This window comes from Vulpes lagopus, chromosome 5 (assembly GCF_018345385.1).
Source record: "Vulpes lagopus strain Blue_001 chromosome 5, ASM1834538v1, whole genome shotgun sequence".
Taxonomy (NCBI): Eukaryota; Metazoa; Chordata; class Mammalia; order Carnivora; family Canidae; genus Vulpes; species Vulpes lagopus.
Window position 1 is genome coordinate 96,061,688 of NC_054828.1, and position 19,629 is coordinate 96,081,316.

Sequence of the window (19,629 nt, forward strand, 5' to 3'; positions counted from 1 at the left end):
CTTTCTGCCTCAAAAATCATCCTCAAATTCACCTATTCTTTCCACTCCCACTACTGAGGGCTGTCTTCCTCATTCCTCCTCTTCCCCACAAGCCTTCCCCTGGGCTGTCCCTGCTATCTTCCCCAGTCTTGTCTTCTTTTTTCTTTTGTTTGTTCCCTTCCCCTCCCTTTTAAAAAAGTATTTATTGGGATCCCTGGGTGGCTCAGCGGTTTAGTGCCTGCCTTTGGCCTGGGGTGTGACCCTGGAGACCCGAGATCGAGTCCCACATCAGGCTCCCTGCATAGAGCCTGCTTCTCCCTCTGCCTGTGTCTCTGCCTTTCTCTCTCTCTGTGTCTCTCTCTGTGTATCTCATGAATAAATAAAATTTAAAAATAAAAATAAAAAAGTATTTATTTGTGAGAGAGAAAGATAGCAAGAGCAAGCATAAGTGGGGGTAGGAAAAACCAGACTTCTTACAGAGCAGGGAGCCCGATGCAGGGATCCCAGGACCCTGGAAACATGACCTGAGTTGAAGGCAGATGCTTAACTGACTGAGTCACCCAGGCACTCCGTCCACTTGAATTTAAAAGCAGCTTATGGCAAAAGCATTCTGAGACATCCTGTGGTCGAATTTTATCATATCTGGTATGTTTATGTCAGTCATGTGTGGATACACGTGTCTCATAATGAGTTGTTTGGAGGAGGGAAAAGAGCTCTACCTCAACCATTTCCTTCTTGGTGGGGAAAGAGCTGAAAACGAGCCCCCTGGTGGCAGCTACCGTAGTTGCATGGGTAGAATCTGGAGGGGGATGTCTCCTTAAGCAGTGCCCCGCAAATCTAGTTATGGAAAGATCGAATGTCCCCAGAAGTGGACCAGAAAGCATTCAGAGTTTTTGCTTAGCCCTTGACTTATGCAGGGGTAGGGCCGAGTCACTCTATGGCCCGTGGTTAGGTTGGAAACTTGTTCTGTCTCCACTTTCTCATAGAAATGTAATTGCTTTTAGTGCAAATGCATCCAGAGAAAAGTTATCTGTGAGAAACCATATGGACAAGAAGACCACCCCCCCGCAAATCACAATGTCTGTTTCTCAGTCTAATACTGGAAGGCAGAGGGCAGGGTAGGTAGCTCGTTTTTGAAGTTCTCACAATCCTCCTGACCTCCAGACCAGCACTCACTTCAAGACTGTGGCCTCCCAGGAAGGTGGAACCTGAAGCCTGGAAGATGTGCCTGTGCTTTCTTTCCCCTGGCACCGTGTCAGTAGGCATGCGTAGGAAGCTGAGGAAAGAGCTACAGGGGGCCTGCACTGGGCAGAGCCACACGGTGCCAAGTGTCCCAGCCATTTCTTTTTGTTTAAATGAAAGCAGAAAGCCCCCATCCTTTAGGACACTTCCAGGGTTTGAGACTTCTGTTTTTAGCATTAGGATTGTTCAACCATCTTTTCTCCATTTTTGCCAAATATTTATTGCAGTGACGGGTATGTGTCTTTCCCTCCTCATCTAGCCACTTCTGGAGGGCTGCAGCTGTGCCAGACATACCGGACGTTCTCCCAATGCAACCGCACAGCTGTCATCAGGCACCAAGCTTTATGCTTGATTTGTTGGGATGATGAGAAGGTGCACACCTGCTCCCCGGGCCTTGGCTATTAAGAAGGCTGATCTGCAGCAGAGGACTGGCTCATCTGCGGCTTGACAATGATGAGTAATATTAAGTACAAAGTGCTAGAGGGAGAGGCAAAGTGTGGAGGCAGGGAGCTCAGAAGAGTGCTAGAAAAGCAACAGTTGGAAGGGAGGGTAGGGTGTGGAGTCAGGAAAAAGGGTTTTTGTATGTTTTTAAAAAAGGTTTTATTTATTTAATTCATGAGAGACACACAGAGAGAGAGGCAGAGAGACCTACATAGAGGGAGAAGCAGACTCCTTAAGGGGAGCCCAATGTGGGACTTGGTCCCAGGACTCTGAGATCACACCCTGAGCCGAAGGCAGATACTCAACTGCTGAGCCACCCAGGTGTCCCTGGAAAAAGGGTTCTGAGTGAGAATACAGGAGACTTTGTCCTGGCTACACTGAGGACTTACTAGGTCCTGCTGGCCCAGCCCCTGAACTCCCCATGCCTGCTCTCCCACACAGAATTAAAATGAGGGCAGCCCGGGTGGCTCAGCAGTTTAGCGCTACCTTCCGCCCAGGGGGTGATCCCGGGTCCCACGTCGGGCTTCCTGCATGGGGCCTGCTTCTCCCTCTGCCTATGTCTCTGCCTCTGTCTCTGTGTCTCTCATGAATAAATAAATAAAATCTTTAAAAAAAAATTAAAATGAAAGTAGGCCTGGAGTACCTGAATGGCTCGGTTGGCTAAGCAGCTGATTCTTGGTTTCGGCTCAGGTCATGATCTCAGGGTCGGGGCATCAAGTCCTGGATTAGGCTCCAGGCTCAGTGGGGAGTTTGCTTGAGATTCTCTCTCCCTCTCCCTCTGCCCTTCCCCTGCTCATATTCTCACTCTCTAAAATCAATATTTTTAAAAAAGGCTTGGTTTTGTCATAAATGAAAGGAGTCCCAGTGACTTTTGAAACAGACTTTGGGAAAGAGCAGAGAAGACCTGCTTGGAATAGATTAGGTAAACTTTTCTTGAAAGTAGGGTTATGGGGCACCTGCCGGCTCAGTCTGTTAAGTGTCTGCCTTCAACTCAGCTCATGATCCCGGGGTCCTGGGACTGAGTCCTGAATCACGCTCCCTGCTCAGTGGGAGCCTGCTTCTTCCTCTCCCTCTGCTGTTCCCTCTCTCAAATAAATAATAAAATCTTAGAGAAAAAAAAAAAAAAGAAAATAGGGTTATGACCCTCCTAGACCTATGATTCCATTTTATAAATTTGAAAAGCGACCACTTGGGGGCTAATTCCCCAAAATAAGAGTCAACTATAAATAATTTTTTAAAGTTTTATTAAATCATTTAGACTTGAAAGAAGTCACAATACTTAACACACTTAAGTGCGTCTGTACACCACCAACCCAAATGGATTGAGTTCAGAATTTTTATAAATAAAAAATAAACATATTTACAGTGAAAAATAAAAACATGTTAGCAAGTTAGATGATGAAACTGTTACCTATAATCAGTTTTGGGAAAGTACCAACCTACAGGATTACACATAAAACATTTAAGATTTCATTAGGTTTTTAAAAGTCCATAATTGAAGAAGTTAGTTGTAATATATGATTCATATCTTACTACAGCTTTTTACTTCCCCAAACCAGAACTTTTGGCCAATTTACACAAAAAGCTTCATTTTCCCTTTATTGGAGGTAAAAGTACAAAAAGCTCTTAAACTCTCCCTAGAACCATCTAAGGAATAAAGCTATGTAATGCTACAAATATCACTATAAAACTAGCTATGGACATAAACCATTATACAATTTGTGCTACTTGTCCTCCAAAATAGTGCAGTTTCCTCATTTACACACCAGGACAAAAATGGAGTCAGCTTTTTTGGAAATTAGTTTCAAAATCATCATCTTATCTCTAGAAAGCATATTTCTAGAACAATATAGTTACCACATGTAGAACTCTCTTCTGTACTATAAAAATATTTCCCTTTTAATTCTCTCTCTGTATTTTAGGGATTGTTTCTACCTTCCCAGGCAAAGGTGAGGGCTATAAAGCTTGGCAGCCACTTTCAAGAGACCAACGAAGAAGAAGGACCACACGTGATTTACTGATAGCCCTCTCCTAGAGTTTAGCAGTATAGAGTTGGCTCAAATTAGGTTATGCCCCCAAATCCAGTTTAAATATGACTTAGAAAAAGCAGTCCAAAGTAAAATTGAGCAAAGAACAGAATTTTCAAGTTCATAATTTTGGAAAGCCACATTCCTAAGAGGCTATTCTGTGCCACCTGATAGGGGTGCGAGCATACATTAAGGCTAATTGCTTGGCAAAGGGCTCCGGGAGTTGCTGGACTGTCTTGAATGCTTTGTTCCCGATGAGCTCATGGAGCGAGACCTCTGTCTGAGAACTGTTTTTCCCGGAAGCTCCAAGTCTTCAAATACAGCATTTTCAATGATGTTGGTGGCTTCAGGCCGTTCCATGGGGGATGGAGAAAGCATGTCTTGAACCATCACATGCTGAAATATAAAAATCATTTTATAACAAAGGGCCAGGTTTAGACCATGAAACAGTCTATGAAATCAGGAGTTAGAGAACTTTTTCTGTAAATATATTAAGTTTGCAGGCCAGTTTCTGATGCAAGTTCTCAACTTTGCAGTTAAAATACAAATGCAGCCACAGATAATAAGTAAACAAATGGGTACGGGTGTGTCCCAATAAAACTTTATTACAAAATTAGCAGACTGCATTTGGCCTGTGGGACATAGTTTGCTCACCCCTGCTCCAAATAGACACAGCCCATTTTGTGGTAATTGTCTGTTTTCTAACATATAATAAAGGGTCTTAAATCATATCCTTGAAATACAGACATAATCTGACTTTAAAAATAATTCCATCTTATAACAGCATGTGAATGTACAATTGTCTTAATAAAAATTTCAATTAAAAATAACCATGCCAGAGATCAGTACTTAATCCCTTTCCTCAATTTTTTTTTGAGTCCTTCTTAATGTAATCTTATTCTTATAAGCCACCTTGGAGGGATGCCTGGGTGGCTCAGTGGTTTAGGGCCTGCCTTCAGCCCAGGGCGTGATCTCAGGGTCCCAGAATCAAGTTCCACATCAGCCTCCCTGCATGGAGCCTGCTTCTCCCTCTGCCTGTGTCTCTGCCTCTCTCTCTATGTCTCTCATGAATAAATGAATAAAATCTTTTTTTTTTTTTAAGATTTTTATTTGTTTATTCATGAGAGACACACAGGGAGAGAGAGGCAGAGACACAGGCAGACGGAGAAGCAGGCTCCATGCAGGGAGCCCCATGTGGGACTCCATCCTGGTCTCCAGGATCATGCCCTGGGCTGAAGGCAGGCACTAAACTGCTGAGCCACCCAGGCTGCCCTAAATGAATAAAATCTTAAAAAAAAAAAAAAAAAAAAAAAAGCCACCTTGGAAATTGATTCTTTGACTTCGCAAAATATTTAACAAAATAAATTTTAGTAAAACATATTTCATCTTAGCTTAGTGTATCTTTATATTATAAAGTCTCTTTTTAAAATGTTTTATTTTATTTTATCTTTCAATGCAATCCTTCATTATGCTTACAATACTGACAGGTAAATTTAGATTTTTCCTAATTTGATAATTGACAGTTTAATTTACTTCAATTTAATTATTTAAGAAAATTCAAGATATATCAATGTGTAAATTTTTAAATGATGTGTTTGTGGACCAAACATGGTACGGGATGAAAATAACAGAGGCAGCACAAAACAAACTTCAAAGATTCATTACACACAATTTTCACCATTAGGACCAGTTTAATTTCTACTTCCTATTCTTCTTCACCATTTTACTGTGTCACTCTGAGTGCTTGAACTCCAACACACATAATCAATGTGCCCCCCTCCCCTTTAAAGAAAGAAGCCAGTTTTTAAGTTCTCTCCCAAATTCACTAAAATAAATTAATGGCACAGTCAGAGCAGCAGCTCTATTCCCTAGAGTGCGTTAGGAGTTCAGCCTTACTGAAGCGAGAGGATGCTACAGTGCACACACAGGAAATCACCCAGTGGGGAAAACAGAACACCCAGCTCAAGTTCCTGTCTGTGATTTTTAATAAGTTGTATGCTCTTTGGGATCAGGTCCTTTTTCTCTCTACACCTTGGCTTCCTTGTCTGTAAAATGGGAAACTGAAGAATTAATTGCTAAGAACCCTTTAGGTTCTAAATTTGATTCTCAAGAAAAGAAAAGATTATAATTATACAAACCTCACGAGGATATTTCTGAGTAAATAGTGGTGGAAATTTGAGATTTCTTACATCAGTTAAGACCTAAAAAGAGAAAACTGTTACTTGTTTTTAAATGTTTCAATACATGTTATTTATTTAAACATATTTTTGATGCTCTACTGGAGTGACAAAGGGGAAAGGTTGAATATTAAACAGATGGAAAACTTATCAACAGCTTTTCTTGACCTGATGATAATCTACACGTTAATGCTTCCTGACCACAGATGTACATGCCATCAAATTACTGAAATCTAGGAAACAACTCAGATATAATTATGTTTGAATTGTACATATTATACTGATACCTGAATTTAATGGAGAATGGACTGATTTGTGTAAAAAATAACTCATTTATGAGTACACATTTGTGACTTAAGTGGGTAACCTTTTCTATTAGTATCTAGCCTCTTTGTATATGATATGAAAGAGTACATTCTTTCTTCCTCTTCTTCTTTCTTTTTTTTAGTAATCTCTACACCCAACATGGGGCTTGAACTCATGATCCCAAGATCAAGAGTCACCAGCCAGGTACCCCCTTCTTTTTTTTTTTTTGAGTGAAAGAAACCCACTAAACCCAAGTCGGTTGTGCTAAATTCTGAGTATAAAACTAAGCTTTTGAAATCTTACTGGAAAGTTTTCATATATATTATCATTCTCTTTATGTTCCAGAAGAGACAATATTTAAAGCATATAAATATATATAACTGAGATTCTCAAAGAGAAGATACTGAGTCCATGTAAAAAGAATGAATTGTCATAAAAAGGAACAATCTTGGACATTTAAAAACTGGATTGTCAAAATACAAAATTAGGAAATTAGAATAACAAATTAAGGAACTCTTGCAAAGAACAGTATATGAAGAGACAAACAGATGGGAGGTAGGAGAAAAAATTAGGCATTTATAGGAGTAAGTCAGGAGTTCCAGAAAAAGAAAACAGAAAAAGTGGAGAAGAACTTATCAAAAACACAAGAAATTTACTAGAACTGAAGGAGTCCCATCTCGTAACTGAAGAAACCTACCAGTTCAAAAATATTCAATAGGGCAGCCCGGTGGCTCAGCGGTATAGCGTCGCCTTCAACCCAGGGCATGATCCTGGAGACCCAGCATCAAGTCCCACGTCAGGCTCCCTGCATGGAGCCTGCTTCTCCCTCTGCCAGTGTCTCTGCCTCTCTCACTCCCTCTCTCTCTCTCTCTCTGTGTGTCTCTCATGAATCAATAAAATCTTAAAAAAAAAAACATAATAAATAAGAGGGAAAAAAGGATCAGTGAAAGGGCTAAATGTCATAACAGCACTGATAAAGGAAGAGCCCTAAGAGTTTCCAGAAAGGAAAATAAAACAGTTCCAAAGATCTCACGTCCAAGTGGCACCAGCTCTTCAGCAGCAGTGCTGGGACTATAAGGCAGTACCCTTAAGGTTCTGAGGGATATTATTTCCAATCTAGGATTAGAACCTGGCCAATTTATCAACAGGTTGAAGAATATAAAATATATTTTAGAAACCTGCAGATGCTAAAAATTTCTCTCTCATATGTTCTTTCTGAGGAATTTACTGCAGAATGTGCTCTAGCAAGGGGCAACATGAACTCTAGGAAACAAGGGATCCATGCTGGGAGCAGGAAGTATGTCCTGGGAAGACAACTTATAAAAGGTCTAGAAAGTAATCACTTCACACTGGAGGACAAAAGCTTTGGCAAGAAAAGACTCCAGGAAAGGAAAAAAACAAAACAAAAAAAAACCCAGATATACAAGCTATACTGAAGCATGGGGGAAAACATTTTGGACATGTGACAGAACATGCTAAAAATTACAACAAAGGTTCATAGAAAACTCAGCAATTGAGAAAAGGAGATTCTGGAAAAAAAAAAGTTGTATCAGAAAGAAAAGCAAGCCAGAGTACATTTGCTTTAGCACAGAATCATTTTCATGGTCAAGATAAATACTGACTTCATTTAACCAAAATTTTTTTTACACAACTATACTTTTTAGTCATTTTTTATTGAAAAGAAAATTCACTGTTTCAGTCACTTCAAAGTGCCCTATTCAGTGATTCTTATTCTATCCAAAATGTTGTATAACCACCACCACTATCTCATTACAGAACATTTTCATCACCCTGAAAAGCAGCTTATTAAGCAGCCACTCTTCATTCCCCGGCAACCACTGATATACTTTGCCTCTGTAGATTTGTATATTCTAGATATTTCATATAAATGGAATCATACAATATGTGGCCTTTTGTGTGTGACTTCTTTCACTTAGAGTAACATTTTCAAGGTTCATCTGTGTCGTAGCGTGTGCCAGTATTTCATTTCTTTTCATGGCTGAGTAATATTCCATGGCACAGGCATACCACCTTTTGTTTTTCCTTTCATCAGCTGATTGACATTTGGGTTGTTTCTACTTGCTGGTTATTATGAAGATGCTACTATGAACACTTGTTTGTATATGGACCTATGTTTTCATTACTGTTGGGGAAATCCTAGGAGTGGGACTACTGAATCATGTGTGACCATGTTTGATTTTCTGAGTAACGGTTGAGTTGTTTTCCATACCAGCTGCACCATTTTACATTCCTGCTGGCAAAATATGGGACTTCCAGTTCTCTGCATCCTTGCCAACACTTATTTTCTGTTTTGTTTTGTTTTGTTTATTACAGCTGTCCTAAATTCTGTAAAGTGTATCTCATTGTGGTTTTGATTTGGATTTCCCTAATGAATAATAATGTTGTATTATTACATTTGTGTATCTTCTTTGGAGAAACGTCTACTCAAAGCCTTTGCTCATTTTTTAATTGGGTTATTTGTCTTTTTGTTGAGTCATAATAGTTCTTTGTATGCTCTGGTTTACTAGAGTTTTACCAACTATATGGCTTACAAATATTTTCTCCCATTCTGCAGGTTATATTTTTACTTACTTTTTTTTTTAAGGTTTTATTTATTTATTTATTCATGAGACACACACACACACACTGAGGCAGAGACACAGGCAAAGGGAGAAGCAGTTACCCTGCAGGGAGCCCAATACGGGACTGGATCCCAGGATCACGACCTAAGCCAAAGGCAGATGGCTCAGCCACTGAGCCACCCAGATGCCCCTATTTTTCCACTATTTTTGAGCAGAGGGGGAACTTACCCTGACTCTCTCCATTTGAGTGCCGAATGGGTACAGCAATTCAAAGAGAATGAGGCCTAAAGAAAAGATGTCCACTTTATGAGAGTAGTTGTTCCCATGAATCTGAAATACCATATAAGGAATAAATATTAGAAAAAAATTAACAGAGATCATACAACTGATACTTTGGCATTTGTGAATCCCAAAGCTGACCTAGTCACTCCTTGGTTTACATATAAATGTATGGGTAAAAACGTGAGAAAAAAAAAACAAAAACATGAGCAAAGAGTTAATAATCTCCGCAGCCTCTTTTCTTCAACTCACTACAGCAAGAGTAATTAAACTACTCAGCATTACAGAAGGAAAGCCCAGGTACTGCTCTGAGATATGCATCAGTAAAATAGGCCCCAAGAAACCTGGAGCCTTGCAATGCTAAAAAAGTTTGTGGGAGCCAGTAAAAGCTACTCAACTACCCCCGAGGTGAAGATTTTCAAAGCCAACACTATCTAAAGCAGATCTCTCATTTCTAATCATCTTAGACCTCACCCATTTTTATGAGAAAATCTTCATTACTCCAAACCACTAATCAACTGCGGTTAGCCCTCATTACGGCACTTAATTATGGACTACTTTGCATTCTTAGTTGTATTTTACGTGTGCATATTTCTTATTGTTCACAACTAGATTATAAAGTCCTGGAGGGAAGGAACTGCCTCTTTTGTGTTCCATCATCCGGCACTGGGCTAAGTATAGAGAAGGCCCTCAATAAAAACTTATTTGTTAAAATGAACAGACGAATTACAGCCCAACTACTCTATTAAACAAAGCCTCATTCAAATTAAAAGTGACCTCCTGGGACTTAGAAGAACCCTTTTATTTGTGAAAATTACCCTCGGCACAGAACTTCATATTTGGCAAACGTTAGAAGAAGGGCTTCACTTTGAAACTGCTCCATAGAGGCATTTCTTTTCTTTTTAAGGATTTTATTTACTTATTCATGACAGACCCAGAGAGAGAGAGAGAGAGAAACTAGGCAGAGGGAGAAGCAGGCTCCATGCAGGGAGCCTGATGTGGGACTAGGTCCCTGGACTCTAGGATCATGCCCTGAGCGAAGGCAGACACTCAACCACTGAGCCACCTAGGCATTCCCATAGAAGCATTTCTTAATGAGGGGACTCCAAGCCCTCCACCACCTCCTGTCTACAATGCAGTTGACATTCATCAACCTGGCTCCTTTCACCAGCCAGCCCACCTCTGCGTGCAGGGTGTATTAGATAGAATGTTTCAATGAAAGTTTCAATGACCCCATCAGTGGCATAACCTTCCCCTTTTCCCCTTACCTTTATCTTATCCTTGGGGTTTGGGAAGTGTTCAAAGACAGTATGTTCAAAAAGAGAGCTTACAGAGGTGCTGTGATAAGAACACACCTTCTGCACTATTTGGAAAATATAAACTAACACACTTTCACGAAAAGCAACTCAGAAATAAACGATTCCGTTTAGTAGTCCTCTTTAATCTTGTTGCCCAAAGACAGTGAAAAGTGGACAGAGATTTGTACACTGGGATAGTTACACGGCAAAATCTTTAAGTAACTAAAATGTCCAAAATGTTGAATGAATTGTTTACCAGAATACTATAGACTATTCTCTAAAAAAATTTAATAATGTTGGAAATGCTTGATTTTAATATTTTATCCAAAATTTTATGGATGAGAATCCCAATTTTGTTTTCCAAAATAAGATACGTATAAATACATGTTGTAAGGCGTGTGTGTGTGTGTGCACACACACATATATGGAAATATAACCACTGTTAATGTTTTAGAAAAGTAAGTGATTTTTATTTTTTCCTTACACATTCCTGTATTCCCTCTATAGAGAATAGATTCATATATAATGAAGGGGGGAAAGTATTATTAAATACACTTAGAAAAAAAAATGTAGTTTCATGAATACAAAGTGGTCTTTACAAAATATCTAAAAAATAAGGAATTAAGTTGAAAAACACAGGGGGGTAGGATATAACATGCCCTCTGAAGGTTTAAATTGATTGCTTTATCACTGTGCAATACTAGAATGAACTCTATTTCTTGGTAATTTCAACCAAGTAAAAATTAGCTGCTCTGTGCTCATTTTCTCCTAGTAGGATAAGAAAATTAAGAGCTTTGATAAAATATATTTTAAAACAATGTTTTAGTACAGCTTCTGAAGTTTGAGTAAGACAATTCTTAACCAACTGAGCCACCCAGGCACCCTCTTGAGAGACTTTTAAAGGGACATTTTATAAAGTGACAATTTCTATATTTAAGAATGTAAAGTTTAAGAATGTAGAAGAATAGAGAAGAATAAGGAAATTATTAAGAGAATTATGGCTGTCCATTTTTAACTACCATATTTTCACTATTGTGTATTGTCTATGGCAACATTTCCCTAGCTATCCTTGTTTTTTAGTATCATCAACAACATAGTATCACTTATCAACATAGTACCACTTATCATGAATCTCTTCCTTTCTCAGAATGGCAACCCTTTCCTCCAACAAACACATACCCACATGTGTGCACATGCACACGTCAGTCGCAAGCCATGATCCAGTCAACACAGCAGTGTGTGGGGTGGCCAAGACCACCTAGTGTTTATGTTCTTACTGACATTCACAGTCATTCATCCACCAAACATTTCTGCACACCTGCTGAATTCTAGTACCATTGCAGGTGTTGGGAATAAAGTAAAACAAGAGAAAAAGCAAGGTCTCCCTTCTTTCAGAGTGTTAAAAATGCTTACTGAGTTTTGATGTACCATCATAGACAAATACCCACAATTACCTGAAAATGTTATTAAATATTCCTCTCTTTCCAACCATCTATCTGTGTGAGGTCAGATTGTCTTCATTTATTTTAGCCAAAATAACAGAGCAACAGATTAAATACAAAAGCAGATATGAGACTCCAGCTCATTTTGTTGTTGTTTTAAGTAGACTTATACCCAGAGTGGACCCCAACATAGGGCTTGGACTCATGGCCTGAGATCAAGAACTGAGCTGATAATCAGAGTCGGATGCTTAACCAACTGAGACACCCAGGCCTCCAGAGAATCTAGCTTTTTCTTTTTTTATAAATTTATTTTTTATTGGAGTTCAATTTGCCAACATATAGAAGAACACCCAGTGCTCATCCCATCAAGTGCCCCCCTCAGTGCCCGTCACCCAGTCACCCCCACCCCCTGCCCACCTCCCCTTCCGCCACCCCTAGTTCGTTTCCCAGAGTTAGGAGTCTCTCATGTTCTGTCTCCCCCTCTGATATTTGCCACTCATTTTTTCTCCTTTCCCCTTTATTCCCTTTCACTATTTTTTATATTCCCCAAATGAATGAGACCATATAATGTTTGTCTTTCTTCGATTGACTTATTTCACTCAGCATAATTCCCTCCAGTTCCATCCATGTCGAAGCAAATGGTGGGTATTTGTCGTTTCTAATGGCTGAGTAATATTCCATTGTATACATAGACCACATCTTCTTTATCCATTCATCTTTCGATGGACACTGAGGCTCCTTCCACAGTTTGGCTATTGTGGACATTAGAATCTAGCTTTTTTTAAGTCAGATATTAAAGAGATCTGCAAAAATCTTTTTTTTTTTTTTAAAGATTTTATTTATTTACTCATGAGAAATACACAGAGAGAAAGAGAGGCAGAGACACAGGCAGAGAGAGAAGCAGGCTCCATGCAGGGAGCCTGACGTGGGACTTGATCCAGGGTCTCCAGGATCATGCCCTAGGCTGGAGGTGGTGCTAAACTGCTGAGCCACCCGGCTGCCCAGATCTGCAAAAATCTAAATAAATGTCACTCTTCTTGCTAATTTGTTTTTGTTTTACAGAATATTTATTTTTCATAAAAATACTTTTAAGATGTGATAGGTTTAATATTGCTAGTTTTAATAAATAACGTTTTTATAAATTTCTCAATTTTATCCTCTAATATAGAAAATATCGATAGATAAAATCCAATAAGAAAAACTCTTAAAGGATGACTGGGTGGCTCAGCAATTGAGCTTCTGCCTTCAGCTCAGTACATAATTCTGGAGTTGCAGGATTGAGTCCTGCATCGGGCTCCTGCATTGAGCCTGCTTCTCCTTCTGCCTATGTCTCTGCCTCTCTCTCTGTGTGCCTCTCATGAATAAATAAATAAAATCTTTTAAAAAATTAAATTAAATTAAAGAGAAAAGAAAAACTCTTGGGTTTTTAATCACGTTTACAAGTATAAACAGGTACTGAGACCAAAAAGTTTGAGAACCACTGATGTAGAAGCATATATAAGCTTGTGAGTATCATTAGCTGGACTGGGCATGCTTCTCTGATGATCCCAGAATGCCCTGTTCCCACCACTCTTCCAGGCTGTGTCCTGTTCACAGTGCTTTTCCTTTGGTAACTAAGCATTCCACAAGGCAATAAATCCCAGCCCATCTATCTCTATTTTCTGCCATGGTACATTCTAGAAGTTGCTTGTGAATTACCAGAACGAGCAGCTCAGGACAGTACCTCTGGCTCTAGCTGGTTCTGAAACAAGTTTCTACACAGCTTACACAAGAAGAACTGGAGTGACATTTGGGAGAGAGGCATTCAAAGTCTTTTTCTAAATTTCTGGTTACTATCAGGTTCTTTTTTTTTTTTTTTTTTTAAGATTTTATTTATTTATTCATTAGAGACAGAGAGAGAGAGAGAGAGAGAGAGAGAGAGAGAGGCAGAGACATAGGCAGAGGGAGAGGCAGGCTCCCAGAGGGGAGCCTGATATGGGACTTGATCCCTGAATTCCAGGATCACTCCAAGATGAAAGCAGAGCTTAACTGCTGAGCCATCCAGGTATCCCGTATCAGGTTCTGATTCAGGGGTAAGCAATGGTTTTATGCCTAGCGTTTTTCTTAAGCCAGCCCTAACTCAGGTTGTAGAAATTGCACCTTACCTCTGCTGCCTGTGAACACTACTACCAGTTCTCATAATTTTCAGATTTTATTTTATTGGGTATTTTAAAAAGAATGTGGATAGAGATTCATGGGGCACAACTAGCTTGCAGCCATGCTAACTAAAAATCTATTTTTAATTCATTTTTTTTTTCCATTTTTAATTCAGAAGGAAAAGGGAAAACTTGCCTGTTCTGGGCTCATATACAGTTTGGTCCCCACTTGTCCTGTATGTCTGGCATACGCTGGCATTGGGGTCAGAACCGTCTGCTCTTCTTCATCCTGGTCCATTGCAGTCACTAATCCAAAGTCTCCAACCTTGACCACATCATCCACTGTAAAGAATATATTGGAAGGCTGGAAAAAAGCAGACAAAAAGTATGATTAAGTGTGTATGGAGAAGTAGAGAAAGTGAAGAGAGATTTATTTATTTATCTATTTATTTATGACTTTATTTGAGAGAGAGACAGAGCATGAGCATGAGCAGAGGGGAGGAGGCAGAGGGAGAGAGAAGCGGACTCCCCGTGGAGCAGGGAGCCCAACATAGGACTTGATCCCAGGACCCTGGAGCCTAACACAGACCACTTAACTGACTGAGCACCCAGGTGCCTGTGAAGAGAGTAATTTAAGTGACTATAGAAGATAAATACAAGAAACTAGGTACTCTCAAGCATTAAACAGAGTAATATGAAAATAAAAGCAATCCTTTCGATGCTAAGCAAGTACCTCTGAGTAAGGAAAAGGGAAGGGTAGCAAAAGTAGTGAGTATTTATTGAACATCTATTTAAATTCTTAGAGGTTCACATTCTCTAGGGCCCAGTCCTCAATCTCAGTATTCTATATAATCTCCTTTGGCTAGCTTTTTATGTTTATGACTTAAGCCATGATAATAATAGTAGTAATACCAGAAAATGCATATATAGCACTGGTAATGCACCGGGAGCTGTTCTAAGCAGTTTACTACTATTAATTCATGTAATACTTAACAACCCTATTAGTCCTCTTAGACCCTCATTTTAGGATATGAAAACTCATGCCGAGAAGTTAAGTGCCCAAGGTTTTCCTCCTAGCAAGTGGTGGAGCAGAGATTCAAATCCAAGCAGTCTGGCTCCATAAGAAAAAGACTTCTGGTTCACTGCCACATGACCAGCATTCAGTACAGTCCATACCCTATGGTAGCTAATCACTTGTATTTGATGAATGAATGAAACAGACTGACCTTTCATTTGTGTCTGAGCGGGGGAAGTAGGCTACAGAGGAGAATAAGAGCTCTTCACTAGCACCCTCTTCTAATAGGTGCTACCTCTTCTAATACCCATATGCTCCCATTTACTCCCAGACCGGTCTTGAGTTCTAAACTCTGATATGTAACTGTTTATAGGACATATCCAACCAGATGTCTCATAGCCTCCTCAAACTTCCCTGTGTGAAATATATCATCCTTCCTTCAGCACCTTCTCTAATTCCGGCTAACATAATCAAAATTCAGAGCCCTGAAAACAAGGAAAAAGGAAGCCATTTAGTTCATGAAACTGAATTGCACTGGGCTTCAAATACTGCAGGACAATTAACATTTTATTCCTGAACTTCAAAATATGATTCTACAGTGTTGACTTTGAAACAATTAAAATTATTGCATACAACCAAAGTCTATAGTAATAACCTCCTGCTCTCCCACAAATGACCTTATGTGAGAGACAATGCAGACTGTGATGCCTTAAATTTCATGTTTCCTCCTCCTCTCTCCTACCTTCTAGTGTCAGTTGTTATTTACTAAACACTATAATAGACTTTTTTGGGGAAGAGGGGTTTCCCAGTATCTATCCCCTGTGCTTCCACCAGAAATACCATGACTTGATTTTGGGAACTCCCTTTTTTCCAAATGTGCAGCAATCCCATGGTTCAGGTGGAAGCTATTCTGAGGTTACACCCAGAGGTTATATAAATCAATCAGCAGGATTCCATCTCCTGGCCAGGAAACTGACTTAGGGATGGATATGTGTCTTTGGCTTATCAATTAGAAGGAAACCAAGGACTTCTGATCAATACTGGGGAAAAGAGATACTTTTCTCTCACGCCCTATCCAACCATCTCTAAAGATTTATATAACATGTAGTCCTGAGAATTGTTGGCTGCTATCCTGGGACAGTGAAGGGAGAGCATGCCTGAAAATGGAAAAAGAAATGGCGATGGGACAGGGGCAGGTTCTGGCTGCATCACTTGATCCTAGATAAAGCTTTACCTGAATCTTGGACAGTTCAACTACATGGGCCAATAAACTTCCTTTTGGCTGCAGACAAAAAGACTATTCAGAATAAAATGATAAGAGAATATAGAATGTGTCAGGCACTGTGCTAAGGATGTAACAGCTGAACAAAACAGACAGGAAACCAAAGGATAAATGATAAAATTGTGATGAGAATTTAAATGAGAAATACCAGGCTCTATGAGGCCAAGATGTATTTACGGAGCTGGGAAAAGCCCAGCATGAAGCCTAGCTAGAGTGAAGAGAAGAGACTGGAAAGAAGTCTGGAGAATCAGGGTGCTGCAGAGTGCCAATGACAAAAACAAATGTGGGGATGGTCCGAAGGTTAAACATGGAACTCAAAGACATGGGTCAGAGTGAACAGAATGTAGAGCTATTTAAACTGGGAATAGAGGGATCCCTGGGTGGCTCAGCGGTTTAGAGCCTGCCTTCGGCCCCAGGCGTGATCCTGGAGTCCCGGGATCGAGTCCCACGTCAGGTACCCTGCGTGGAGCCTGCTTCTCCCTCTGCCTATGTCTTTGCGTCTCTCTCTCTCTCTCTCTGTGTCTCTCATGAATAAAAAAGTAAAATCCTTAAAAATAAACTGGGAATAGAAATTTTGGAGGTAATTTTTTTGGCACCCTAGAATTCCTTAAAAACAATGTACCTTTACAAAGGAATAAACTTTTTGATTTCTAGAAAAACTAAGGGGAAATGAATTTTCTTCCTGGAATTTTTTGGTGCACAGATAAGCATGAAAAGAAATCTTTAGACAACACTGTAGCATTTAACAACTCTTCATTAATATCTCATTAACATTATAAAATCAGCAGAAGAGTACTCATTGTTAGTGACAACATAATTACATTGTCTTTCTTTTTTTTTATACATTGCCCTTCAACATAGCATCTTGTGTGTATAGTAAGTAGTAAGTACAAAAGGAATGTGTATACCACTTAATTGTTTCTCACCAAATGATAAATGTTTACTATATTCAAATAGCCAACACTCTCTCAAGTTAGGGGTATCTGGCTTCCTGGAAGTTGGTTGTCTTCTCCTTTCCAACCAAAAGAAATAATCTCTGAACTATTCATTCAGTGCAGAATAATTCCTGTCAGTCTGTTTGGGCCCATATAGAAACCACTGAAGCACAGTGATAATATATAATTCAATAATAATTACTTGGGAAAATAGGAACTAATTCTAATTCTTGTCTCCCTTTATTCCAAACTCTTAAGATATATTCAAGGATTAAAACACATACTGCCAATAGGAGTAGAAAATAACTTGTTCAAGTAGCTACTTTGGTGCCTGAAACAAAAGTTTTTGGTTACATGACACAAAACTGAAAATACTTCAATAATTGAAGCTACTTCCATCAGAAAAGTACTTATATATTCACGACACATTTACTGATGTCATTCTGAGCATATGAAATACAGCAGAAATTAGCCAAGTAAGAGTTTCATATAGTTATTTCAGAAACACGTATCTAGGAAATATTGAGTATTTCATGTAAGAATCTTATATAATTTAGCATATCACATTGGTACAATATTCAATATCATACTTAATGAAAACAGAATCAAAGGCTTTAGAACTGCAAACAATAACCTGGCTAACTATTTGCTTTCTTTCTCCATCTAGTTTCTCTCTGTCCTTCCCCAAAGCCTAAATGGTTTAGGAACCCTATTCCTATTAGGAATAGGGGCAAAAAACCTGGAGACGTGCCCCAACTCAGAGCTGGCTAATGAAGGAAACTATGTCTCTCTTTCCACTTGGGTCCCTTTTCACCATGCTACCTTGGGGCTTTCAGGAACTTACATCAGAGTTACCCAAAGCCATAGGAAAAACAGGATAGATCTGTTCATGGTAGATTTGTCTTTTTCAGTAGGAGGACTGGGAATTCTCTTTATAGTAAAACGAACCTAAACACATAGTGGAAAAGAAAAAGAACACATGCTCTCCCTGAAATTTTCTTTCTTTCTTTTTTAAAAAAAATTTATTTATTTACTTATGCATGAGAGACACAGAGAGAGTGAGGCAGAGACACAGGCAGAGGGAGAAGCAGGCTCCCTGTAGGGAGCCCAATGTGGGACTCGATCCTGCGACCCCCGGATCACGCCCTGAGCCAAAGGCAGACACTCAACCACGGAGCCACCCAGGCGACCTTCCCTGAAGTTTTCAAAATACAAGACTTCTTTCTCCGGCAGGTTCCTCAGGCTACTTCCCAGGCCTCTCCTCCCCTATCTGATACCTTTCATGTCCTTTGCCCTTAAGGGCATTTCAGTTAAAAACTGACAAATCCTGAAAGTACTGTTCTCAATCACACAAAATCAGACTGAAACCCAGGGCTGATGTTCCATGAATACAGACCTTGAGATCCCTGTGCATGAGCCCTTTACTGTGCAAAAACTCTACTGCCTCTGCGATCTGTAGGAAGATGTGCAGACACACGCTCCTCTCTCGCTCCTCTATGGTACACCGGCTGTTCATCCAGTCTTTGAGGTTTTCCTTTCTGCAGAGCTGCATCTGGATGTAAAGATATACCTTCGGGGAACTGGGCTGGAGTTTTTCTGCAGTGTTTTTGCTGAGATCTAAACTTAAAGTGGTCGGTCTTGGAGGAGAAACAGAGAAAGTAGGTTCAGAAGAAGATTTGCTACTGGAATGCTTGAAAGTAGTTTGTTTATTAGCACAATGGTTGCCAATATGCAGTCGCTTAGTTTTGAGCTCTTCTTTGCTGGATGCGTTATCACAGCCGGAATCTTCAAACACTATGGAAGAGGATGTTCTCTCCCTTGATCTTTCATAAGGAGAAGCTCCAGAAGGACAAAGTTCAGAGGAGTGTCCTTCGACATTGCCGTCCAGAGTACCATCTTCTATATCACAGTCCGTGACACAGCTGTCCTGGAGGTTGCATGCTGCATCCACTGACTCACTGGTATCTCCATGGTCTGTTCCCGAAAATTCCAGTGGAGAGAACTGGCTTTCAGAAGAACTTGTCTGGCCACAGGAAATCCCTACTGAAAAAGACCTCCTTTGTGAAGAAGGAGCTATGATTTCAATATGTTCCTTTGTAGAGAAAGGATCCATTCTGCGTATTTTAACTGATGGTGCGTCCATTGGACTAGGAGAGCTGAGTGGCCAGTCTGTGCTACAAGTGGGACAGATACAAAGGCAAGAGAGGGAATTTGTGATTAACTGATCTGAACTATAATCTTTATTCTAAAAGCTTTATCTATAAGAAAGCCAGTTATCAAATGACAAACACAGATTAAATAAAAACTTGCTATATGAGACAAAGAACATCATGTCCCATTCATTTCTTTCAAAAAATTTAAATTGGAAAGCTTAATTTTATAGCTGAAACAGTTACCTGGGATTGTCATGCCAGAGCAGCCAGGGCCTTTGTGCAAAACACAAAGCACTGAGGGACCACCAAGGTCAGGATTCTTCAGTGGCCACAATT

At 39.7% G+C, this 19,629-nt stretch overlaps 1 protein-coding gene across 1 annotated transcript in view; it reads right to left on the reverse strand.

Moving 5' to 3' along the window:
• Window positions 1-2,889: 2,889 nt before the first annotated feature.
• EIF2AK3 (eukaryotic translation initiation factor 2 alpha kinase 3) overlaps window positions 2,890-19,629 on the reverse strand; it is a 64,175-nt gene continuing 47,435 nt past the window's right edge. Inside the window, exons 13-17 of the mRNA XM_041756559.1 lie at window positions 18,537-19,314; window positions 14,105-14,272; window positions 8,983-9,084; window positions 5,828-5,890; window positions 2,890-4,085 (exon numbers count right to left, since the gene is read on the reverse strand). Of these exons, the coding sequence (XP_041612493.1) occupies window positions 3,885-4,085; window positions 5,828-5,890; window positions 8,983-9,084; window positions 14,105-14,272; window positions 18,537-19,314 (1,312 nt within the window). The 3' untranslated portion in view covers window positions 2,890-3,884. The remainder of the gene's footprint in view (window positions 4,086-5,827; window positions 5,891-8,982; window positions 9,085-14,104; window positions 14,273-18,536; window positions 19,315-19,629) is intronic.